Genomic DNA, 25,466 nt, shown 5'->3' on the forward strand with positions numbered 1-25,466 from the left:
AGCCAGTGTTCCCCAGCCAGTGTTCCCGATCCCAGCCAGTGTTCCCGAACCCAGCCAGTGTTCCACAGCCAGTGTTCCCGATCCCAGCCAGTGTTCCCGAACCCAGCCAGTGTTCCCGAATCCAGCCAGTGTTCCCGAACCCAGCCAGTGTTCACGAACCCAGCCAGTGTTCCCCAGCCAGTGTTCCCGAACCCAGCCAGTGTTCCCCAGCCAGTGTTCCCGAACCCAGCCAGTGTTCCCGAACCCAGCCAGTGTTCCCCAGCCAGTGTTCCCGAACCCAGCCAGTGTTCCCGAACCCAGCCAGTGTTCCCCAGCCAGTGTTCCCGAACCCAGCCAGTGTTCCCGAACCCAGCCAGTGTTCCCGAACCCAGCCAGTGTTCCTGAACCCAGCCAGTGTTCCCCAGCCAGTGTTCCCGAACCCAGCCAGTGTTCCCGAACCCAGCCAGTGTTCACCAGCCAGTGTTCCCGAACCCAGCCAGTGTTCCCGAACCCAGCCAGTGTTCCCGAACCCAGCCAGTGTTCACCAGCCAGTGTTCCCGAACCCAGCCAGTGTTCCCGAACCCAGCCAGTGTTCCCCAGCCAGTGTTCCCGAACCCAGCCAGTGTTCCCCAATCCAGCCAGTGTTCCCGAACCCAGCCAGTGTTCCCGAACCCAGCCAGTGTTCCCCAATCCAGCCAGTGTCCCTGAACCCAGCCAGTGTTCCCGAACCCAGCCAGTGTTCCCGAACCCAGCCAGTGTTCCCCAATCCAGCCAGTGTTCCCGAACCCAGCCAGTGTCCCTGAACCCAGCCAGTGTTCCCCAATCCAGCCAGTGTTCCCGAACCCAGCCAGTGTTCCCGAACCCAGCCAGTGTTCCCCAATCCAGCCAGTGTCCCTGAACCCAGCCAGTGTTCCCGAACCCAGCCAGTGTTCCCGAACCCAGCCAGTGTTCCCGAATCCAGCCAGTGTTCCCGAATCCAGCCAGCGTTCCCGAACCCAGCCAGTGTTCCTGAATCCAGCCAGTGTTCCCTAACCCCGCCAGTGTTCCCGAACCCAGCCAGTGTTCCCTAACCCCGCCAGTGTTCCCCAGCCAGTGTTCCCGAATCCAGCCAGTGTTCCCTAACCCCGCCAGTGTTCCCCAGCCAGTGTTCCCGAACCCAGCCAGTGTTCCCTAACCCCGCCAGTGTTCCCCAGCCAGTGTTCCCGAACCCAGCCAGTGTTCCCTAACCCCGCCAGTGTTCCCCAGCCAGTGTTCCCGAACCCAGCCAGTGTTCCCTAACCCCGCCAGTGTTCCCCAGCCAGTGTTCCCGAACCCAGCCAGTGTTCCCTAACCCCGCCAGTGTTCCCCAGCCAGTGTTCCCGAACCCAGCCAGTGTTCCCTAACCCCCGCCAGTGTTCCCCAGCCAGTGTTCCCGAATCCAGCCAGTGTTCCCTAACCCAGCCAATGTTCCCTAACCCAGCCAGTGTTCCCCAGCCAGTGTTCCCGAACCCAGCCAGTGTTCCCGATCCCAGCCAGTGTTCCCCAGCCAGTGTTCCCCAGCCAGTGTTCCCTTACCCAGCCAGTGTTCCCGATCCCAGCCAGTGTTCCCCAGCCAGTGTTCCCCAGCCAGTGTTCCCTTACCCAGCCAGTGTTCCCCAGCCAGTGTTCCCTTACCCAGCCAGTGTTCCCCAGCCAGTGTTCCCCAGCCAGTGTTCCCTTTCCCAGCCAGTGTTCCCCAGCCAGTGTTCCCCAGCCAGTGTTCCCTTACCCAGCCAGTGTTCCCCAGCCAGTGTTCCCTTACCCAGCCAGTGTTCCCGATCCCAGCCAGTGTTCCCTTACCCAGCCAGTGTTCCCCAGCCAGTGTTCCCTTACCCAGCCAGTGTTCCCTTACCCAGCCAGTGTTCCCTTACCCAGCCCTTACCCAGCCAGTGTTCCCCAGTCAGGGCCCCGAATCCAGTCGAGTAGGCCTTCCAGTTCCTCATGAAGTTGATTTTTCCATTCGTTCTCCTCTGGAAAACCTTGAGGAAACGGCAAAATGATGATCATTCCGAGTAGCTGGTACCCTCTGCCCGCTGGACTGTAAATAGAAACTGGGAAATGTTCTAAGCTCGGTGTGTGGTCACTGACAAAAAATAACTTAAAGTCTGCTGGGGTGCAAATTCTGGAGAACCTTTCACCTAATCCGAGTTTAAATTCTAACCCCACACCACTGGCTCTGACCCTTTGAGGATACAAGTTAAACTCTTTGGTTTTTATTCTGAGGCCAATTGACAGAATTGCCCTCCTGATGATTCCAGTAGATGGGCCTGTAACACATGACAGGACTCTGCCCATGACCCCTGACCCCTGGACATGATGCAAACTCCAATTGCGATATTTAATCATATCATCATCTGGCTTACGCAATCAAATCATTTCTCTCCCACCATCTCCAATAATAGTGGAAATAGTCAAAGAAATTTAAAATAATAACAGCCCATTTCGTTTTTGTTTTATTTTCCTTTTCCTTTCCACAAACACAATAAACTTTCTCCGGGCTGTTGGTGGGAGCGATGTGCAGGGGATTAATCTTGAATCCCTGAGCATAATGCCAAGGACAACCTCAAATGGAATTCCCAGAAAAAACGGAATCAAAATCCTGGGACTCCCTCCCTAACTGCCGACATCTCAGGGATGGAAAAGGCAGCTCACCACCGCTCTCTCAAGGGGCAGTTAGGGATGGACAATAAATGTGGTCCAGCCAGCAACACTCAAACAATTATTTAAAAAATCTAGAGGCAAGTCCTGAGGTTATTCCCAAAATCCTAGTCTTAACAACAATCCCGAGGATAATCCCTAAACAATTATTGGGACAATCCCAAATTCCATGAACATTTCTGAGGACAGTTTTGAGGGCAATCCCCATCCTGAGGACTATAGAAATAAGAAATAGGAGCAGGAGTAGGCCATCTAGCCCCTCGAGCCTGCCCCGCCATTCAATAAGATCATGGCTGATCTGTCGTGGCTCAGTTCCACATTCCCGCCCTCTCCCCATAACCCTTAATCCCCTCTGTTATCAAAAACCCATCAACCCGCGTCTTAAAAATATTTAGCGAGGCAGCCTCCACCACTTCAACGGGCAGAGAATTCCAGAGATTCACCACCCTTTGAGTGAAGAAGTTCCTCCTCAACTCCGTTCTAAACCGCCCCCCCTTTATCTTGAGGCTGTGCCCCCTAGTCCTACTGTCTTTTTTCAGTGGGAAGAGTCTCTCCACCTCTATCCTATCCATCCCATTCATCATCTTATACGTCTCAATGAGATCTCCCCTCATTCTTCTAAACTCTAACGAGTACAAGCCTAGTTTATTCAGCCTCTCCTCATAGCTCAACCCCCTCAACTCCGGTATCAGCCTAGTAAACCGCCTCTGCACTCCCTCCAAGGCCAAAATATCTTTGCGCAAGTGCGGCGACCAAAACTGCACACAGTACTCCAGCTGCGGCCTCACCAATGCCCTATACAGCTGCAGCAAGACCTCCCTACTTTTATATTCAATCCCCCTCGCTATGAAGGCCAGCATCCCATTCGCCTTCCTGACCACCTGCTGCACCTGCAGGCTGGGTTTTTGCGACTCATGCACAAGGACCCCCAGGTCCCTCTGCACCGTCGCCTGCTGCACTTGAGGATGATTCTGAGGGTGAATCCTGGGAGAATCCCGATCCCTAGGACAATTCCATGGCTAACCCCATGACATTCCCGAGGGGAATCTGGGAGATGGTCATACTTACCATCCAGCCCCCGCCATTGGTGGTCATATCACAGTAAACCTTGAGGGGCTTGTCTTTGTTCCCACCCAGGTAGAGGGTGACGATGCTGGAGTCTCTCCTTCCATTGCTGTATTCCTCTCCACAATCCTTGGGGAATGGGATATTGGCCCTGACTACAGAAAGAATCAAAGAGAGAGGTGGAAGATTGCTGTGATCACTCATCTTTCGGGAGAGTAAGGGCAGAAAGTTTAAGTTTAGTGAGTGCATCATTCTCGGCACAGGCTTGGTGGGCCGAAGGGCCTTTTCCTGTGCTGTACTTTGTACTTTGTTCGTGGAATTACTGCTTATAAAGGACGTGAGGCAATTGGAGCAAAAGATAAATCAACATGGCTCCCAGAAGAGGGGCAGGGAGGTACCACAGATAAAGTTGCCGTGGGTTACAACAGTGTTGGGTTTCTGTTGCTAACTCAGGATGATAATCCGGAGAACAGAATTCTGAATCCCGGAACTGGAGTTCACCTGATGAAAGGACCAGGCTGTTGAAAGCTGGTCTCAGCAAAAATGAAGCAAAATTGCTGAACCTGCTGTCAAGTAAAATGCTGATGGCTTCGAGATGTCCTTTCACACGGGAGAATCTGCTATCCGAATGCAGCCTGGGCTTGTGTCTGACTCCACTTCAAACTGTATTTCCGGAATCTCTTCCTGAAAAGACACTGCAAGCAAAGTCTTTGGATGTTTTTGAGGCAGAGGCGATTGTTGATTAACGAGGGGGTGAAAGGTTATTGGGGTTAGGCAGGTATATGGGGTAATGGCAGAGCAGGTTTAAGGGGCTAAGCCGCCCATTCCTGCTCCGAATTTTGGAAATATCTACGTTGCCAGCGATGCCTGTGTCCCGGAGATTGCTGCTGTTGTTGGCGTTGTGAGCTTACAGGCTAGGACGGGGTAGGATGGGTTCCTCCAGGGACACTCAATGCACTAACACATACCTGTGGTGAAGTAGGCTGTAATGGCAGCTGTTCTCTCACCGTCCCGCTGGGCATGGAGGCTGACTGTGTATCTGGTGCTGGGCAGAAGCTGGCGCAGTCTGTGGCTTGTCACCGTGGGGTCTAGCTTCACTCGCTGTGGAGGGGGAGGTCGAAGGGTTAGCGAACAAGGAGGGAAACGCCCGCTGAGTTACAACATCCACCCACAATTTCACAGGAAACAGACAAGACACATTGAGGAAAGAGAGTTAATCATTTCTATTCCCCTTTGCGTGGACACAGTAAGAACTCTCGCAACACCAGGTTAAAGTCCAACAGGTTTATTTGGAATCACAAGCTTTCGGAGCACTGCTCCTTCATAGGTGAGTGGAGAGGCAGGTTTCACAAATATGGCATATATAGACAGAGACATAATTAATGGGGCTCCACTCTCCACTCACCTCATTAAGCAGCAGCGCTCCAAAAGCTTGTGATTCCAAATGAACCTGTTGGACTTTAACCTGGTGTTGTGAGACTTCTTACATAAGAACATAAGAAATAGGAGCAGGAGTAGGCCATCTAGCCCTTCGAGCCTGCCCCGCCATTCAATAAGATCATGGCTGATCTGTCGTGGCTCAGTTCCACATTCCTGCCTTCTCCCCATAACCCTTAATCCCCTCTCTTATCAAAAGCCCATCAACCGCGTCTTAAAAATATTTAGCGAGGTAGCCTCCACCACTTCAACGGGCAGAGAATTCTAGAGATTCACCACCCTTTGAGTGAAGAAGTTCTTCCTCAACTCTGTTCTAAACCGCCCCCCCTTTATCTTGAGGCTGTGCCCCCTAGTCCTACTGTCTTTTTTGAGCGGGAAGAGTCTCTCCACCTCTATCCTATCCATCCCATTCATCATCTTATATGTCTCAATGAGATCTCCCCTCATTCTTCTAAACTCTAACGAGTACAAGCCTAGTTTATTCAGCCTCTCCTCATAGCTCAACCCCCTCAACTCCGGTATCAGCCTAGTAAACCTCCTCTGCACTCCCTCCAAGGCCAAAATATCCTTGCATAAGTACGGCGCCCAAAACTGCACACAGTACTCCAGCTGCGGCCTCACCAATGCCCTATACAGCCGTCATCTCCACATCACGGCCCCCTTTTGTGTGAGGAAGTTGATCCTGATGTAACCCCTGAACGGCCTTGCTGTAATTTTAACATTCTGTCCTCAGATAGTTTCGATTTCCCTCCCTCTGCTATCAAGTACTTCAATAAATTCAGGAGTATTGCTGAAAAAAAGAGACGTGCAATCAAAGCTTATCGCCTTGCACTCATCAGGATAGCTTGCAAGATAGTCCACGCTTTGTGCTCTTGTAATAAAAAAGTGGAAGGAATGGCCACTTCTTGGTTCATTCCTCAAGGCAATGCCCAGACGCACCAGAGTCAACCAGCCCTGTTTGAATGTAAACAATAGTTTGGTGATTAATTGTTCCACACAGCTTTCTCCATGTAATCCTTCACCAATCAGAGTCTATTTGCCAACTAATCAGCACTCTCTTCTTATGCAGTATACATTGTTGTTCCCATTTACTTGTTGGCATTTTCTTGCAAAGTGTCCTGATGAGTGCCAGACAGAAAGTCTTGGCATGTCTCTTTATTTTAGCAAGTCTCAAGTTCTATGCTACCAAAGAACTAAACTTAAGGATTTCAATCAGATCCCCCTTTATGTTGGCAGGTGATCTGAAGAATGAATGGTTGACGAGTGAATAGGTGATCAGGGGGGTGGGAAGTGGTGAGATAATAAGAACATAAGAACATAAGAAATAGGAGCAGGAGTAGGCCATCTAGCCCTTCGAGCCTGCCCCGCCATTCAATAAGGTCATGGCTGATCTGTCGTGTCTCAGTTCCACATTCCCGCCCTCTCCCCATAACCCTTAATCCCCTCTCTTATCAAAAACCCATCAACCCGCTTCTTAAAAATATTTAGCGAGGTAGCCTCCACCACTTCAACGGGCAGAGAATTCCAGAGATTCACCACCCTTTGAGTGAAGAAGTTCCTCCTCAATTCCATTCTAAACCGCCCCCCCTTTATCTTGAGGCTGTGCCCCCTAGTCCTACTGTCCTTTCTGAGCGGGAAGAGTCTCTCCACCTCTATCCTATCCATCCCATTCATCATCTTATATGTCTCAATGAGATCTCCCCTCATTCTTCTAAACTCTAACGAGTACAAGCCTAGTTTATTCAGCCTCTCCTCATAGCTCAACCCCCTCAACTCTGGAATCAGCCTAGTAAACCTCCTCTGCACTCCCTCCAAGGCCAAAATATCCTTGCGTAAGTACGGCGCCCAAAACTGCACACAGTACTCCAGCTGCGGCCTCACCAATGCCCTATATAGCTGTCATCTCCACACCACGGCCCCCTTTTGTGTCAGGAAGTTGTTCCTGATGTAACCCCTGAACGGCCTTGCTATAATTTTAACATTCTGTCCTCAGATAGTTTCGATTTCCCTCCCTCTGCCATCAAGTACTTTAATAAATTCAGGAGTATTGCTGAAAAAAGAGACATGCAATCAAAGCTTATCGCCTTGCACTCATCAGGATAGCTTGCAAGATAGTCCACGCTTTGTGCTCTTGTAATGAAAAAGTGGAAGGAATTGCCATTTCTTGGTTCATTCCTCAAGGCAATGCCCAGACCCACCAGAGTCAACCAACCCTGTTTGAATGTAAACAATAGTTTGGCGATTAATTGTTCCACACAGCTTTCTCCATGTAATCCTTCACCAATCAGAGTCTATTTGCCAACTAATCAGCACTCTCTTCTCATGCAGTAGAAATTGTTGTTCCCATTTACTTGTTGGCATTTTCTTGCAAAGTGTCCTGATGAGTGCCAGACAGAAAGTCTTGGCATGTCTCTTTATTTCAGCAAGGCTCAAGTTCTATGCTACCAAAGAACTAAACTTAAGGATTTCAATCAGATCACCCTTTATGTTGGCAGGTGATCTGAAGAATGAATGGTTGACGAGTGAATAGGTGATCAGGGGGGTGGGAAGTGGTGAGATAATAAGAACATAAGAACATAAGAAATAGGAGCAGGAGTAGGCCATCTGGCCCTTCGAGCCTGCCCCGCCATTCAATAAGATCATGGCTGATCTGTCGTGGCTCAGTTCCACTTTCCCGCCCTCTCCCCATAACCCTTAATCCCCTCTCTTATCAAGAACCCATCAACCCGCGTCTTAAAAATATTTAGCGAGGCAGCCTCCACCACTTCAACGGGCAGAGAATTCCAGAGATTCACCACCCTTTGAGTGAAGAAGTTCCTCCTCAACTCTGTTCTAAACCGCCCCCCTTTATCTTGAGGCTGTGCCCCCTAGTCCTACTGTCCTTTCTGAGCGGGAAGAGTCTCTCCACCTCTATCCTATCCATCCCATTCATCATCTTATACGTCTCAATGAGATCTCCCCTCATTCTTCTAAACTCTAACGAGTACAAGCCTAGTTTATTCAGCCTCTCCTCATAGCTCAACCCCCTCAACTCCGGTATCAGCCGAGTAAACCTCCTCTGCACTCCCTCCAAGGCCATGTACCTGGTTCTCTGACCATTAGGTAATTGCTCAGATCTAAGTCACTGTCTCAACTCCTGCTTGTATTTGGAAAGTTCCCTCGATAACACCAACAACTTCTGTTCATATAACACCCTTCGACACAGAAAAGTGTTCCGTGGCATCTCACAGGGGCATAAATCAGGAAAAAAAATTGACACCAGCCACAAGATATTAGTTCCAATGACTGAAACTTTGTCAAAGAGGAAAGTGAGGTAGAAAGAGAGAGAGGTGGGGTGGGGGGGGGGTGAGGGCAACTAACAGGAAAGGAATTCTCGAACTGGGGCCCTCAGGCAATGGACAGTCTGACCAGTAATAGAGCGATTCACTGAGGATGCTCGAGAAGGTGGAGTTGGAAATGTGCAGGTGTCTTGGAGGGTTGGAGAAAATAGGAGCATGATCCCTTCACCCAATAGCTGTATCTAACTGCTTGTGAAAATATACAATGTTGTGGCCTCCATACTGTGTGTGGCAGGCTGACTATTCTCTGGGTGAAGAAATTTCTCATCTCAGTCCTGAAAGGTCTACCCTGAATCCTCAGATTCCTGGCTCTGGACATCCCCACCATCAGGAACATCCTTCCTGCATCTACCCAGTCTAGGGTTTTGTAAGTCTGAGGTTGAAGGGTGGGGAAGGGAGATGTTTCAAAGGTGGATTGATCTCAGTGACCCAGTGGGTGCTGAGTGGACCGTGAGCAATCGACCTCTCCCCCATTCACATTGTAACTGCTCGGGGACTCCACATGACACTATCTTCAGGAAAGCCCTTTCCCGTAGGCTCCTTGGGAAGGGATCACTTTCCCTGGCGGCTCTCCTGATTGCAGTCGGTCACCTCAGTCTTGCCACCTTCTGTCCCATACACGAGGAGGTATCCAGTCACAGGGCCTCTTGGGCTCTTCCATGAGATCAAGGCTTCAGTCAATGAGATGTCACGCGCTGTGAGGTCCCTCGGCAAATCTGAATCTGGAGAGAGAAGCCATGTACAGTTAGTACCTCTCGTCCCCTCAGGATGATACAGAAGAGCTTTATACAGCCCCCCTGAGGAACATTTAAATACAGTATAACAGGATGTGGAATCTCCTCACTTCCTGTAGCACTCACTCAGTTATACTCACCAGTTACAAAGCTGGTACTGATCCTTGGACTCTTCCTGTCCCCCTTGACACTGTAGATCTCTGCTGTGTACTGAGTGTTCACTCTGAGGTCTGTCAGCTGCAGTTCCGCTGAGTTACCTGGGACATTCCTGCTCACAGTGGCAACTGGGAAAGAAAGAGGAAAAGTCGTGAATTAAAATGTTCAGCATTTGTTCCCATTCCCAGGTCAGAGGGGAACATGGTTCATTCCTTCTGGCACACAGAATGGCCACGAGTACGTGGGGGTGGGCTGGGGGTGGGTGTTATTCACGATCAGTTGGGTTCATTGACCCTTCATTATTCATGTTAATACGGCCAGTGAGCTGCCGGTTTCTGTTCCATCCCGTCTCCCGTAGACATTTGGGAGCAGGACCCATCCATCATATTGCACATTTACATTCGGGAAGTGAATGACTGAGTGGGTGAGGGAGTGAGTGAGGGAGTGAGTGAGTGAGGGAGGGAGTGAGTGAGTGAGGGAGTGAGTGAGGGAGGGAGTGAGGGAGGGAGTGAGTGAGTGAGGGAGTGAGGGAGGGAGTGAGTGAGTGAGTGAGGGAGGGAGTGAGGGAGGGAGTGAGTGAGTGAGGGAGTGAGGGAGGGAGTGAGTGAGTGAGTGAAGGAGTGAGGGAGAGAGTGAGTGAGTGAGGGAGTGAGGGAGAGAGTGAGTGAGGGAGTGAGTGAATGAGGGAGTGAGTGAGTGAGGGAGGGAGTAAGTGAGTGAGTGAAGGAGTGAGGGAGAGAGTGAGTGAGTGAGGGAGAGAGTGAGTGAGTGAGGGAGTGAGTGAGTGAGTGAGTGAGTGAGTGAGTGAGTGAGTGAGTGAGTGAGTGAAGGAGTGAGTGAGTGAGGGAGTGAGGGAGTGAGTGAGGGAGTGAGGGAGTGAGTGAGGGAGTGAGTGAATGAGGGAGTGAGTGAGGGAGGGAGTGAGGGAGTGAGTGAGGGAGTTGGTGAGGGAGTGAGTGAGGGAGTGAGTGAGGGAGTGAGGGAGTGAGGGAGGGAGGGAGTGAGGGAGTGAGGGAGTGAGTGAAGGAGTGAGTGAGGGAGTGAGTGAGTGAAGGAGTGAGGGAGTGAGTGAGGGAGTGAGTGAGTGAGTGAAGGAGTGAGGGAGAGAGTGAGTGAGTGAGTGAGGGAGTGAGGGAGTGAGTGAGGGAGGGAGTGAAGGAGTGAGTGAGTGGGAGGCAGGGATTGGGGATGTTCGGAGAATTTACCACGACCTGATGTTGTAGCATTCTCTATCCTCACACACTCACCAGTTGGCGCACTGTAAGTGATGACGTAGTGATCGACCGGTGCAATTGCTGGTTTCCATGTCAGGAGAGCCATCGTCTCTGAGACATTCACAGCTTTCAGTCCAGCTGGAGCATCCGGAGCTGAGCAAACAGCAGAATATCAAAGTTATTTCCCCAACCACAGAGCTTTCAGAGGTGTTTCAGCTACATCACCAACACTCACAATCCCCAGTAACATTCATAAAGCACCACATTTAATAGATAGGAATAGGAGCTGGCCATCCAGCCCTTCCAGCCTGCTATGTCATTCATGTAGATCAAGAACCTCAATGCTTTTTCTCCTCCTGTCCCCATTACTCTTGAATTTATTAATATTCAGTCTGTGTTAAACATACCCAATCACTGAGTTTCCACAGCTCTCAGGAATACAGAATTCCACATAATTCTCAAACACTTGAAACACTGTCAGAGGGTCAGTGCTGAGGGAGTGCCGCACAGTCAGAGGGTCAGTGCTGAGGGAGTGCCGCACTGTCAGAGGGTCAGTGCTGAGGGAGTGCCGCACAGTCAGAGGGTCAGTGCTGAGGGAGTGCCGCACTGTCAGAGGGTCAGTGCTGAGGGAGTGCCGCACTGTCAGAGGGTCAGTGCTGAGGGAGTGCCGCACAGTCAGAGGGTCAGTGCTGAGGGAGTGCCGCACTGTCAGAGGGTCAGTGCTGAGGGAGTGCCGCACTGTCAGAGGGTCAGTACTGAGGGAGTGCCGCACTGTCAGAGGGTCAGTGCTGAGGGAGTGCCGCACTGTCAGAGGGTCAGTACTGAGGGAGTGCCGCACTGTCAGAGGGTCAGTGCTGAGGGAGTGCCGCACTGTCAGAGGGTCAGTACTGAGGGAGTGCCGCACTGTCAGAGGGTCAGTGCTGAGGGAGTGCCGCACTGTCAGAGGGTCAGTGCTGAGGGAGTGCCGCACTGTCAGAGGGTCAGTGCTGAGGGAGTGCCGCACTGTCAGAGGGTCAGTGCTGAGGGAGTGCCGCACTGTCAGAGGGTCAGTGCTGAGGGAGTGCCGCACTGTCAGAGGGTCAGTACTGAGGGAGTGCCGCACTGTCAGAGGGTCAGTACTGAGGGAGTGCCGCACTGTCAGAGAGTCAGTGCTGAGGGAGTGCCGCACTGTCAGAGGGTCAGTGCTGAGGGAGTGCCACACTGTCAGAGGGTCAGTGCTGAGGGAGTGCCGCACTGTCAGAGGGTCAGTACTGAGGGAGTGCCGCACTGTCAGAGAGTCAGTGCTGAGGGAGTGCCGCACTGTCAGAGGGTCAGTACTGAGGGAGTGCCGCACTGTCAGAGGGTCAGTACAGGGTGAGTGCTGTGATGATGGATAAAAAGAGATAGGGAGTGTAAAATGAGGGAAGGATGGGTGTAAGCAGATATTTATTTGCTGGATAGTGGAGTCGGGGTTAGAATTGAAGGGTCACATGGATCAGATTCAGTAATGATTCAGCAGCTGGAATACAAAGCCCTGTATCCCCCTCCCCCACCCCCCCAGCCCACTCCCTCTCACGTCCCTCACTCCTCACACCCCTCCCCCTCACACCTCTCCCCCACCTCCACCCTCAATCCCACAACTCCTGGCTCAATTCTCCAATCTCTCCTTGGCCACCCACAGTCCCTCACTCACCCGTTGTGAAGTGGTCCAGGACTGGGGGGCTCTCGATAGCCCCTCGCATCGCCACCAGGTTAACCTCGTACTGGGAATCTGGGATCAGGCCTTTCAGCGTGACGTTAGTTTTCCCGCCATCGATTCGAACACTCCTGGGTTCACCTGTAACAAGAAGAAAAATACACTGGGCGGGGGGGAAGGGGAGTTACAGTTGATCGATACACTGGGGGGGGAAGGGGAGTTACAGTTGACCGATACACTGGGGGGGGGAAGGGGAGTTACAGTTGACCGATACACTGGGGGGGGGAAGGGGAGTTACAGTTGATCGATACACTGGGGGGGGGAAGGGGAGTTACAGTTGACCGATGCACTGGGGCTACAGATGACCAAGTCTTGGCAGTAGAAATCTGCCACCACCCACACACTAGAGGTTGAAAGTCCGTTACGTGAAGCACATGGGGTTAAGCTTCACTGATGAACCAAGGGCTAAAGGTTGTGGTAGACCAGAGGCTTAACGGTCACTTGCCTGACTGTTTCAGGGTCAATGGTGTGTCTGGCTTCAGATACTCTCCCTCCCCTCTCCCCATACCTTCTGTGGCACAACCGCACACCAAACAGCGCCCGGCCTGGATTATCACAGCTTACCTCGCTTAGTCGGGACATAGAAGACCTTGAAGGTATCGATGGGGGTTGAAGGTGTTTCCCAGTGAACAGTGACTGAGGTGTCTCGGAGATCGGTGAACCTCAGTCTGCTCTGACTCTCCCGAGCTGAAACAAAAGAAGAAAAATGACATTCCCAGCGGGATTCACTCAAACCTTCCCTTGATGTGGGGACCAGAGGAACGGAGATGGAAGGAGCTGGGGAGAAGGACAGCTGGGGAAGAACTCCAAGTGTGTTTCAGTGGGAGCTGGGTCTCCAATCAGCACCGTCTGAATAAAAAGTAAATGGTCCTTGAGGCAGCACCCTCCAGCCTTATTGCTTGTTATTCTAACTAATCACAGCTCACCGTAAGCCACCTTCCCCCGTCACTCACAAAGGCCTCCTCAAGTTGACAAAAGGCCTCAGTTCACCACAGTGGTCCCAACTGCTCATCTGAACTTAGGCAGGAGCAGAGCATCACAGACACGCAACGCCATACAACTCACCCAGGGTGCTTTGGAACAAGGCCCATCCCTCTGTTGGCGCAATGGACCTGAAGAGAACATGAGGGCACTAACAAGCCACCTTGCTGCGTACGCCAAGTCTATTCACTAACAGCACTCCCACATCCCCGTCCTGCCCACCCTCAGCCCCTCTATGGGACAAGAGGAGGATTCTCAGAGTGTGGTCCAGCAAACTCTCCACCCTTAACCCGACAGCACACCCACAAGTTTTGATCTTCCTGACATCAATTAGTTGCTAAATGTAACATACCTGTAGGTGTTTCCAGTTGAACCAGCCTTGTCGTGACAGGCTATGCCAATATTTAGGTTAAAGATCAGACAGGCCTGGATTATCCATCTAACATTCCTGGCTATTCAGAACGCCCTCTAGAAATACATTGGCGAGAGGCAGTGATCGTGAGGGATGGGTGCACAGCTACAGGATTCCATGCACAAACATGTATGAGAACGACACCCGGAAAGAAGGAGGATTTATTAGGGAAAGGTCAGGCGTGCGATCCCTGTCCGTTACCCTTCCCTCGTACCCCGAGCCGATATTGTTACCACCTTTAGAAATGATAGTTCCAGCAGTTGCCTCCATCATTTTCCTGTCAAACAATTGTCATTCACTCAGTGATTGTAAACAAGAGCAGAAAACGTTGGAAATATTCAGTGAGTCAGGGAGCAACTACAAACGTGGGGTAGGAGTAATGTGCAAAAGAGTCAACACTGATATGATGGGCTAAACGGTCTTCTACTGTGCTTTATGACTCTGTTAGAAATGATTCCCTCTCCATCAGACGTTGCTGATTTTTTAGCATTCCAGTTCAGACTCTGGGAGGTGGAGGGAACAGAGATAAAGCCTAAACCTAGGCCTGACCATCTGAGGTGATAATGCAACACTCTGGCCTCGAGATAAGAAACAAATGGAGGCAAAATTGTCAACATTGTCTGTTATTGGAGTAAAAAAATCATTAATGAAGGGATTAATGATCAGAGATAACAACAGAGAAAGTATAACCCTGAGAATGATTGAGCCCTGTTAGTACCTGTTCGTGCCACGATTGGAATTGGCTCCGTTTGTTGGTTCTTTAACACGCCATAGAGGGAAATCAGGTACTCAGTGCCGGCTATGAGATCTGTGATGACGACATGTCTAAGGTTGCCGGGCACTGTGACCTCCTTGGCCCCGAGCCGCCCCTGTGAGTCTCTGTACTGTACCAGGAAAGAGTCAAAGGCCCCTTCCTCCACCGTCCAGGTCAGTTTGAGGCTGTGAGTATCGATGTCTGAGACCGAGAGTCTTCCCAGGGTACTCAACCCGACTGTGTGGATGGGAATGGCTAGGGAGAGAGGATGACATGGATGGTTAATGGGTTTGGAAAGGGATAAGGAGGGGGAGATGGTGTGGAAAAAGGCAACGGGTCACTCAGCAAAATGTCCTTTGTTAAAGTCCAGCTTCAGAAGGTGAATTCAACCTAAATCCTTGAACTGTTTATCTTATTTTCTATCAGACTTTAACCTTGTTCCATGAGCTTAGGTCTGGATTTCTGCTTTTCAAGTTCCCTAAACCCTTTGATTAGATTCCGGTCTGTAACTCACTCCCGTTTAACAATATTCTATATATAAACCACCCTGAACCCCTCGATTAGATTCCAGTCTGTAACTCACTCCCGGGTATCTGTTATTCTATATATAAACCACCCCGAACCCCTCGATTAGATTCCAGTCTGTAACTCACTCCCGGGTATCTGTTATTCCATACATAAACCACCCTGAACCCCTCGATTAGATTCCAGTCTGTAACTCACTCCCGTTTAACAATATTCTATACATAAACCACCCTGAACCCCTCGATTAGATTCCAGTCTGTAAATCACTCCCGGGTATCTGTTATTCCATACATAAACCACCCTGAACCCCTCGATTAGATTCCAGTCTGTAACTCACTCCCGGGTATCTGTTATTCTATATATAAACCACCCTGAACCCCTCGATTAGATTCCAGTCTGTAACTCACTCCCGTTTAACGATATTCTATATATAAACCACCCTGAACCCCTCGACTAGATTCCAGTCTGTAACTCACTCCCGGGTATCTGTTATTCTATATATAAACCACCCCGAACCCCTCAATTAGATTCCAGTCTGTAACTCACTCCCGGGTATCTGCTATTCTATATATAAACCACCCCGAACCCCTCGATTAGATTCCAGTCTGTAACTCACTCCCGGGTATCTGTTATTCTATATATAAACCAGCCCGAACCCCTCGATTAGATTCCAGTCTGTAACTCACTCCCGGGTATCTGTTATTCTATATATAAACCAGCCCGAACCCCTCGATTAGATTCCAGTCTGTTACTCACTCCTGGGTATCTGTTATTCTATATATAAACCACCCTGAACCCCTCGATTAGATTCCAGTCTGTAACTCACTCCTGGGTATCTGTTAGTCTATATATAAACCACTCTGAACCCCTCGATTAGATTCCAGTCTGTAACTCACTCCCGTTTAACAATATTCTATATATAAACCACCCTGAACCCCTCGATTAGATTCCAGTCTGTAACTCACTCCCGGGTATCTGTTATTCTATATATAAACCACCTCGCTCCCCTCGATTAGATTCCAGTCTGTAACTCACTCCCGGGTATCTGTTATTCTATATATAAACCAGCCCAAACCCCTCGATTAGATTCCAGTCTGTAACTCACTCCCGGGTATCTGTTATTCTATATATAAACCACCCCGAACCCCTCGATTAGATTCCAGTCTGTAACTCACTCCCGGGTATCTGTTATTCTGTATATAAACCACCCCGAACCCCTCGATTAGATTCCAGTCTGTAACTCACTCCCGGGTATCTGTTATTCTGTATATAAACCACCCTGAACCCCTCGATTAGATTCCAGTCTGTAACTCACTCCCGGGTATCTGTTATGCTGTATATAAACCACCTCGAACCCCTCGATTAGATTCCAGTCTGTAACTCACTCCCGGGTATCTGTTATTCTATATATAAACCACCTCGAGCCCCTCGATTAGATTCCAGTCTGGAACTCACTCCCGGGTATCTGTTATTCTATACATAAACCACCCCGAACCCCTCGATTAGATTCCAGTCTGTAACTCACTCCTGGGTATCTGTTATTCTATATATAAACCAGCCCGAACCCCTCGATTAGATTCCAGTCTGTAACTCACTCCCGGGTATCTGTTATTCTATATATAAACCACCCCGAAACCCTCGATTAGATTTCAGTCTGTAACTCACTCCCGGGTATCTGTTATTCTATATATAAACCACCCCGAACCCCTCGATTATATTCCAGTCTGTAACTCACTCCCGGGTATCTGTTATTCTATACATAAACCACCCCGAACCCCTCGATTTGATTCCAGTCTGTAACTCACTCCCGGGTATCTGTTATTCTATATATAAACCAGCCCGAACCCCTCGATTAGATTCCAGTCTGTAACTCACTCCCGGGTATCTGTTATTCTATATATAAACCACCCCGAACCCCTCGATTAGATTCCAGTCTGTAACTCACTCCCGGGTATCTGTTATTCTATATATAAACCAGCCCGAACCCCTCGATTAGATTCCAGTCTGTAACTCACTCCCGGGTATCTGTTATTCTATATATAAACCACCCTGAACCCCTCGATTAGATTCCAGTCTGTAAATCACTCCCGGGTATCTGTTATTCTATATATAAACCAGCCTGAACCCCTCGATTAGATTCCAGTCTGTAACTCACTCCTGGGTATCTGTTATTCTATATATAAACCACCTCGCTCCCCTCGATTCGATTCCAGTCTGTAACTCACTCCCGGGTATCTGTTATTCTATATATAAACCACCTCGAGCCCCTCGATTAGATTCCAGTCTGTTACTCACTCCCGGGTATCTGTTATTCTATATATAAACCACCCCGAACCCCTCGATTAGATTCCAGTCTGTAACTCACTCCCGGGTATCTGTTATTCTATATATAAACCACCCTGAACCCCTCGATTAGATTCCAGTCTGTAACTCGCTCCCGGGTATCTGTTACTCTATATATAAACCACCCCGAACCCCTCGATTAGATTCCAGTCTGTAACTCACTCCTGGGTATCTGATGTGTACTACATTGGTAATGTGGAGCTGGATTTTGTGAAGGTAAAGGGAGATTCTCTGCTGAAGGGAATGCCGTCCGGAAGAAACAATTTATTGACTTTGGAAAGTATTTTATTTTTACCCAGCCTAAATGGGAGGAGAGTTGAGAAATTCCTGAAAATGAAATGTGCGGTTAGACACCTCCATGTTTTGCACTTTGCCAGGAAAGTGAGGCCTGTCTTTGAAGGTAAAATTCTGGCTTCTAGTCTGGGAGGAAGTAAAGAATGGAAACCGAAAGCCAAGCACATTCCGAGTAAACTTAGACTGTGCCCGCGTCAGTGAAAATATACATAGCAGCTTAATGTGGCTTCAGCCCACCAGATAACACAATAATTACATAGCATGTTAACACTAAAACAGAATATATTCAGTTAAGGCCTTGGCAGTACTCACTAGGCCCGAGAAGCCTACCCATGGAACCTGCTGTCGCACATTGGAAAAACAAAATGACGGTAGTTTGCACAGCGATAGAAGCAATTTGAGAGAACAAAACGGAAGAAATATTTTCTTGCTCCCAGCCTGGAGACGCAGAGAGCCGAGAGCGTGAATGAGACGGAAGGTGAAAATATTTCCTGAGGGGTGAAAAAGCTGGAATAGCTGAGTCGATCCATGTTCTTGGATCGCAAATACCTGTAATGGTTAAGAGAGCCACCAGTGGCCTGGAGAGCTGGCCGCCAGATACCCCATAGAGGTAAACGGTGTAGTTGGTCATAGGTCTGAGGCCTGTGATGTAGGTCGATCGGCGGTCACCAGTTACCGTGATGTTCTGCAGTGTCTCAGAACCCTGAGATTTGTACTGTATCAGGAAGGAGTCAAAGACAGGTTCAGCTGCCCAGGAGAGGAGGAGGGAGTCGGCTGTGATGTTAGAGAATGAAAGGCTCCCAAACTTGCCTAATTTGGCTTCCTCTTTGTCTGCGGAAGCTAAAAGGAGGGAGAGAAAGAAATACGCAAGACTTTACTGAGGGAAACTGCTGCTGTTCGACTGCATGAGGAAGCATTTCCTTATAGTTTCAACTCTCGAATGGGCGATGGTTTCAGCTGTTACCACCATCTTAGAATCTCATGGCACAAAACAAGACCCTTTGATCTGTCATGTCTGTACTGACTCCTTCAAAATAGGCTGTCCGGTTATTCCCAATCCCAATTGCTTCTCCTGTGAATTTTCTCAATTCAGTTATATAACCAATTCCCTTTAACATTGAATCTGTTTCCACCAGCCTCTCAGACAGTGCAGGCAGGCAAAGATATCTGTTATCTTTGATGTTTGTGTTAAATCTGTGTCCCCTGGTTACTGGCCCTCCTGCCAATGGAAAAATTTCTCCTTATTTATTTTGAAACCTCTCAATAAATCACCCCATCATTTTCTGTGCCCTAAGTAGAACAAAATTAATCCTCTAAGAAATAACATCAGTTCAAAAGCTTTGAAAGCTCTTCCTTACAGAGTATCCACACGTTACACAGAATACGCAGTGTTTGACAAATGGACAATGAAAATGGATATCATTCCAAGATGGCCAAGCCCAGTTGTCATAGCGACACTGGAGCTTCCAGGAGGTGATAATGATCTGGGGTACTAGATTGAGAAAAGGTTGGGCAATGATTAAAACAATTTTCTGGAAAAGAAAAATTGCCTCACGAGAAATACCTGCAGTGGTTATTATAGTGGTTAATGGCCTTGTCCGCCTGTTGCCAGAGATCCCATAGAGAGAAATCAGGTACTTGGTACTAGGCCTCAGGCCTTCAATGAAGGATGACTGTCGATGTGCAGGCACGGTGAAGTTCCGCACCTCCTCAGATCCCTCCACTCTGTACTGGATCAGAAAGGAATCAAAGCCACTCTCTGCGGCCCAGAAGATTTGGAGGGAGTCCTGTGTGACGTTATTCCCTGAAAGGCGAATAAGTTTACTCAACCTGCTCGGTTTTACGCCATTGGTGTCTATGGAGACTGGGAGAGAAAGCAGAGAAAGATACAATTTAAAGACTGCTCTGGGAAAACTCTCCCTTGTGTAAACTAACTAGTCGAAGCCAGACCCAACGCTTTATTCTTTGAAGTTGGGTTAAATATCCGCAGCCTTCCAAAGAGGGGTGGATGGTAATTCACAACAAACAGGTAAAGGAAAATAAAGGATGTAAGTCTGGCTGGGTGGTCGATTCAATATATATTCACCACAGGTTTTGTATAAGTTACAATGATTCTGGTTCAGAGGCTCCCCTGGATACCCTATTGAATTCCTGTGTGATAATGACCCAAGCTGGGAATCTTTCTCCAGGCTGGGAGAGTTCAGGTGTGGAATGTCACACTGGTTCCCAAAATGGGATGGGGGAGGAGACATTGCTAGTTAAAGTCAAAAATCCATGTATTCTGATACAGAGACAACATAGAACATTCATTGAGATACAACTGAGTGGCAATTATAGTGAGATAAGATTCATGGATCATATACACTGTAGATTATTGTGTAGATCCAAAGATATACACACTATCGATTAGATTACAAATATATAGAGCTATATACACTGTATATTGTGGTATAAATCCACAAGAGCTAAATGCACCTGTATGTTATGGTGTAAGTCTACAGAACTAAATACACTATGTATTATGGTAAAAGTGCACAGAGATTTATAGATTGTATATCATGGTACAATCTGTGGAGTTAGACGCACTACATTATGGTATAGGTCCATAGAGCTATATACACGGGATATTCTGGTACGGATCCGCAGATTTATAGATACGATATATTATGGTACAGAGCTATATAAAGTATATTGTGGTGCAGAGGTATATACACTGTATATTATGGTACAGAGCTATATACACTGTATATTGTGGTGCAGAGCTATATACACTGTATATTATGGTACAGAGCTATATACATTGTATATTATGGTACAGAGCTATATACACTGTATATTATGGTGGTGTGTTATATAAACTATATACAGTGTATGTTATAGTATGTATATTATGGTAGAGCTATATTTGCAGGAGGAGCAAATCCTGTACTGGCAGCAATAGTGAACAGACAGCTGAAACCATTCACAGTGTGAATAGTTTTCTGTGAGGCTTGTGTTTCACTCAATCCTGAGACCATTATCCCGAGAGAGAGATCATAAATAAACAGCCAGATGGAGAGATGATCACAGTTCTCAGGTTAAACAGGCAGGAAATAAATCTGGTCCGCTCTGATGTTTTGAGGGAAGCGTTTGGATTAGCAGAGGTACAGTGAAAATGGGGAACAATTCTCCACTTGCTCCAATGGAACCACAGGCCATTGAGGGTACTGAGGCCAAGTGGGATCACAAACCATTTCTACCTTTCTTCTTCAAGTTGGGAAAGAGGGAACGATACGGGAGGCAGTGGAGGAACAGGAATCTGAGGTGAACAGGGTTGTTTAGAGCCTCGGTTAGACTGACAGGAGTCACCAACATTGGCCAGCCACCTGACCCAGGAGCGTTGGATAATAACAAGCTTTCGATTCATTCCCAACAGGGAGGAAATAGAAAACCTCACCAGGAATGGGAATGAGAGTGATGACAAGGAATGGGAATGAGAGAGATGAGAAGGAATGAGAGAGATGAGAAGGAATGGGAATGAGAGAGATGAGAAGGAATGGGAATGAGAGAGATGAGAAGGAATGGGAATGAGAGAGATGAGAAGGAATGAGAGAGATGAGAAGGAATGAGAATGAGAGAGATGAGAAGGAATGGGAATGAGAGAGATGAGAAGGAATGAGAGAGATGAGAAGGAATGAGAGAGATGAGAAGGAATGAGAATGAGAGAGATGAGAAGGAATGGGAATGAGAGAGATGAGAAGGAATGAGAGAGATGAGAAGGAATGGGAATGAGAGAGATGAGAAGGAATGGGAATGAGAGAGATGAGAAGGAATGGGAATGAGAGAGATGAGAAGGAATGAGAGAGATGAGAAGGAATGAGAGAGATGACAAGGAATGGGAATGAGAGAGATGAGAAGGAATGGGAATGAGAGAGATGAGAAGGAATGAGAGAGATGAGAAGGAATGGGAATGAGAGAGATGAGAAGGAATGGGAATGAGAGAGATGAGAAGGAATGAGAGAGATGACAAGGAATGGGAATGAGAGAGATGAGAAGGAATGGGAATGAGAGAGATGAGAAGGAATGAGAGAGATGACAAGGAATGGGAATGAGAGAGATGAGAAGGAATGGGAATGAGAGAGATGAGAAGGAATGGGAATGAGAGAGATGAGAAGGAATGGGAATTGAAGAGATGACAGACTGGCACAGTGGTTAGCAGTGCTGCCTCACAGTGCCAGGGACCCGGGTTCACTGTGTTAGCCTTGGCTAACTGTGCAAACCCCACACAGACATCCTCCCCGTGTCTGCGTGGGTTTCCTCTGCCAAAGATGCGCAAGTTAGGTTGATTGGCCATGCTAAATTGTCCCTTAATATTGAGGGGGTAGGGCCTGGGTGGGATTGTTGTTGGTGTAGGCTTGACGGATTGAATGTCCTCCTTCTGCATCGCGGGGATTTTATGATTTAATGACAAGGAATGAGAATTGAAGAAATGATAAGGAATGGGATTTGAGTTTTTAAAACATATTTAATCTTGGGACATGCGTGTTGCTGGCCAAGCAGGCGTTTCTTACCCTTCTCTAATTGCCCCTTAAGATCACGGTGAGCTGCCTTCTTGAACCTGCTGCAGCTCCAGCGGTGTTGGGCACACCCACTCTGCTTTACTTCCCCATGGTTGTTTGATATGACTGAGTAGCAATTGTTAGGCAGTTTCCGAGGGCAATTAAGAGTCAGCCACAGGGGAACGAGAAAGGTAGAGATGACAAGGAATGGAATTGAAAGATCAGAATAAATGGGAATTAAACAGATAACAAGGAATGATTCAGAAATCATTCCTTGGTTTACAGTGTAACTATATATTTCTATACAGGAATATATAGTGAGGAGAAACGAGAGACATCCCATAAACAAACAGCCAGAGAGAGGCGTAGAGAAATTTCAATGTTTGCACCAACAGGACAGGAAAGTTGGTGCAATGAAATTTGCCACTTCTGGTTTTTTGGAGAGGTAGACCAAGGTTACCGTGGTAACAGGGATGCTGTCCACGAAGTGAAAATCAGGAACTATTTGCTCCCTTCACGCCAAAGCGAGGCAATTAAACTATTTCTGCCCCGTAAAGGAACCTCGCTGGGTGGCAGCGCTACCTGTGGTTGTCACGACGATGGAGAGCGGGCTGGTGTGACGGCCACCGGCCACTCCGTAGACGTAGATGGTGTACTTGGTGGTAGGCTTGAGGCCTAGGAGGATGTACGATCGCCGGTTCCCGGTCACCCTGAGCTTCTGCACCTCCTCGGAGCCCTGGGCTCTGAACTGAATGACGTAGGAGTTAAAGGGCCACCGCGTCGACCAGGAGAGCTCCACAGAGTCAGCCGTGATGTTAGAAACTGAGAGGCTGTCCAGAGCCTTCACCTGACCGGGTCTTACACCTTCCTTCACTGTGGAAACTGGAGGCAAGAGACAGAGACAAGGGGAGAAAATAGCAAATTTTGAAAAAACACCAAAGCTTTGGCCTGGAAAAATGAAGGAGAACTTGTATTTCAATGGTTCACCAGCCGAAGATATCTCAAAGACACTGAAATATTTTGGAAGCGCAGTTCCTGTTGTATTATCAGTTTATGCTCAGCTAGCTGCTGCAATGATCACATAATCTGTTTTTTAATGGCGTTGACTGAGAAATGATTATTGGTCAGGACCTCAGGCAATAACTCTTTGAAAGAGTGGCTGTGGGATCTTTCCCTTCCACCTGAGAGGGTAGACGGGCATCTTGGTTTCATGCAGCTCTCCCTGGGAGTATCAGGCCCGAACTCCTAGAGTGAGAACTTAACCCCCCTGGCACAGCAGCAGCGCTGAACATCACTGCATCATGAACTCTTTTGGTCGACCCACCGGCTTATGGAGACATGGGGGCAGCTCGGAGGGGAATCTGCAATGTCAGGGAATGAGCTGTAAGGAAGGTCTGGAGATCCGGGTTATTCATCCCGGGAAGTTCAGCCTCTGAGATATGATTCTCTGAGAGGTTTTAGGATTGATTTGATGAATTTAACCTTTACCCTGAGAACAGGACAAGAAGACGCGGGTTAAAATGAGGAAGCAGTGATTGGAGCATTAAGAGATCCTTTCCTACGCTTTGTGCGATGATGGGAAATATGAACCTGATGGCCTTGACTGACACCACTATATTAACAAGCTCAGAAACAGGCCACTCAGCCCTTCTGACCAATGCTAGCTTTCATGACAAGACTTCCACACAAGACTTCTCCATCCCATCACCTGCACACTCCACACACTCGCTGAAGAATCAACTTACAGGTTAACAGCATTGAGCTTAGTTTAAAATGGAAGTGGTTACGACAGTAGCGGGGTTGGCTACAGGTTGGGGGAGGTGGGATGCTGGTGGGGGGATAATCCCCAGTGTGCACACTGCAGTTTAACCCCTCGTATTATCGTACAGTACCTGTAGTGGAAGTCACAAAGGCCATCAGCTTTGTGATTTGGCTTTCAAAGACCCCATAGAGGTAGATGGTGTATTTGGTACCAGGCCTGAGGCCTGTGACGATGAATGTTCTCTGATCTCCAGCCACAGTCAGGTTCCTCATGCTCAGGGAGCCGTGGGCTCGATACTGAATCAGAAAGTACTCGTAGCCCCGCTCCACTGTCCAGGAGAGCTGGAGGGAGTCGGGACTGACATGGGATATGCCAGGTCTGACTGGGACCCCCGGCTTTGGACTTACTTCACCTGCTGAGGCTAAAAGAGAAAAAAGGTAGGTGAGAATCATGAAAGTGGCCCCGTAGCCGTCACCAAGAAACAGAATCATTGAGCAGTTACATCACAGGAGGGCATTCAGTCCATCATCTCTGGGCTCCTCTCTGCAGGACCAGTTCAGTTAGTGCCACTTTCTGGTCTTCTCCATGTAGCTCTGAAAATCTTTTGTCTTCAGGAAAATAAGCTGAATCTCTTTTGAAAGTTTTGATTGAATTTGCCTCCGCCGCACTTTCAGGCTGTTAATTCCAGGCCTGAAACATTCGCTGCGTGAAAAAGGTTTTCCTTACATCACCTTTGCTTCTCATTTTGCCAATTACTCTGCGCTCTGTTTCCCGACCTTTTTTGCCATTGGGAATAGTTTCTCCCCGTCTACTCTGAACAAACCTCCCCCCCCGCATGATTTTGAAGACCTCCAGCAGCGGAGCACAGTTCGTTTCTTCGGAGGGTCACATTTGAAGCTCTCAGTTATTGACCGATTGGTGCCAAGAGGTGAATGTTTCCTTTTACATCTGGAGCTGTATTCTGTAAAGACTGAAAGGGCAGTGGGGGCAAATTCAATCGTAACTGTCAAGAGAGAGTTGGGTGAGCGCGTGCAGAGGATATGGGACTAACTGGGGAGCTCTTTCAGAGACTGGCACAGATACAATGGGCCAAATGGCCTCCTGTTTTTGCTCTGTAAGATGCTGAGAATTCGGTACATTATTGGAAGATCTGGAACTGGAAGCTCAGCTGAAAGGCAGACTTGGAAATGCAGTTTCAGGCTAGCTTTCTCATGCAGCCAAGGGGTACAAACCAGCACTGGGCCAGCCTGTAAGCAGGGGGCTGACACAGCCTGTCAGATACGCAGAGTCTGTGACAGAGTCAGTAACAAAACCACTGAGATACCTTCAATTGACCCAGAATAAGGAGCAAGCTACGGAAAGGGATGTGACATCAAGGTTCCGGAAAGACCTCGAGTCTAAAAACGGAGTTTGGAAAACCGGAAATTGCAGGAAGAATGGCACCGAGGACCATCCTGATCACTTAAGGAATGAAGAATGGTGGAAAAAAGAGAGAGAGAGAGAGGTGGGTGGGGGATGGGGCA

The 25,466-nt window shown here is 48.5% G+C and overlaps 1 protein-coding gene across 1 annotated transcript in view; it reads right to left on the reverse strand.

Annotated features, from left to right (window-relative positions):
- The window catches only part of LOC145337570 (tenascin-X-like), a 214,373-nt gene that overhangs the window by 6,219 nt on the left and 182,688 nt on the right, over window positions 1-25,466 (reverse strand). Inside the window, 13 exon segments of the mRNA XM_080182362.1 lie at window positions 1,880-1,976; window positions 3,724-3,875; window positions 4,689-4,821; window positions 9,087-9,217; window positions 9,370-9,513; window positions 10,633-10,752; window positions 12,272-12,415; window positions 12,899-13,021; window positions 14,446-14,736; window positions 18,193-18,483; window positions 19,208-19,507; window positions 22,764-23,063; window positions 24,074-24,364. Coding sequence (XP_080038488.1) covers window positions 1,880-1,976; window positions 3,724-3,875; window positions 4,689-4,821; window positions 9,087-9,217; window positions 9,370-9,513; window positions 10,633-10,752; window positions 12,272-12,415; window positions 12,899-13,021; window positions 14,446-14,736; window positions 18,193-18,483; window positions 19,208-19,507; window positions 22,764-23,063; window positions 24,074-24,364 — 2,517 coding nt within the window.

This window comes from Carcharhinus amblyrhynchos, unplaced genomic scaffold (genome assembly GCF_965287045.1).
Source record: "Carcharhinus amblyrhynchos unplaced genomic scaffold, sCarAmb.v2.hapA scaffold_52, whole genome shotgun sequence".
NCBI lineage: Eukaryota > Metazoa > Chordata > Chondrichthyes > Carcharhiniformes > Carcharhinidae > Carcharhinus > Carcharhinus amblyrhynchos.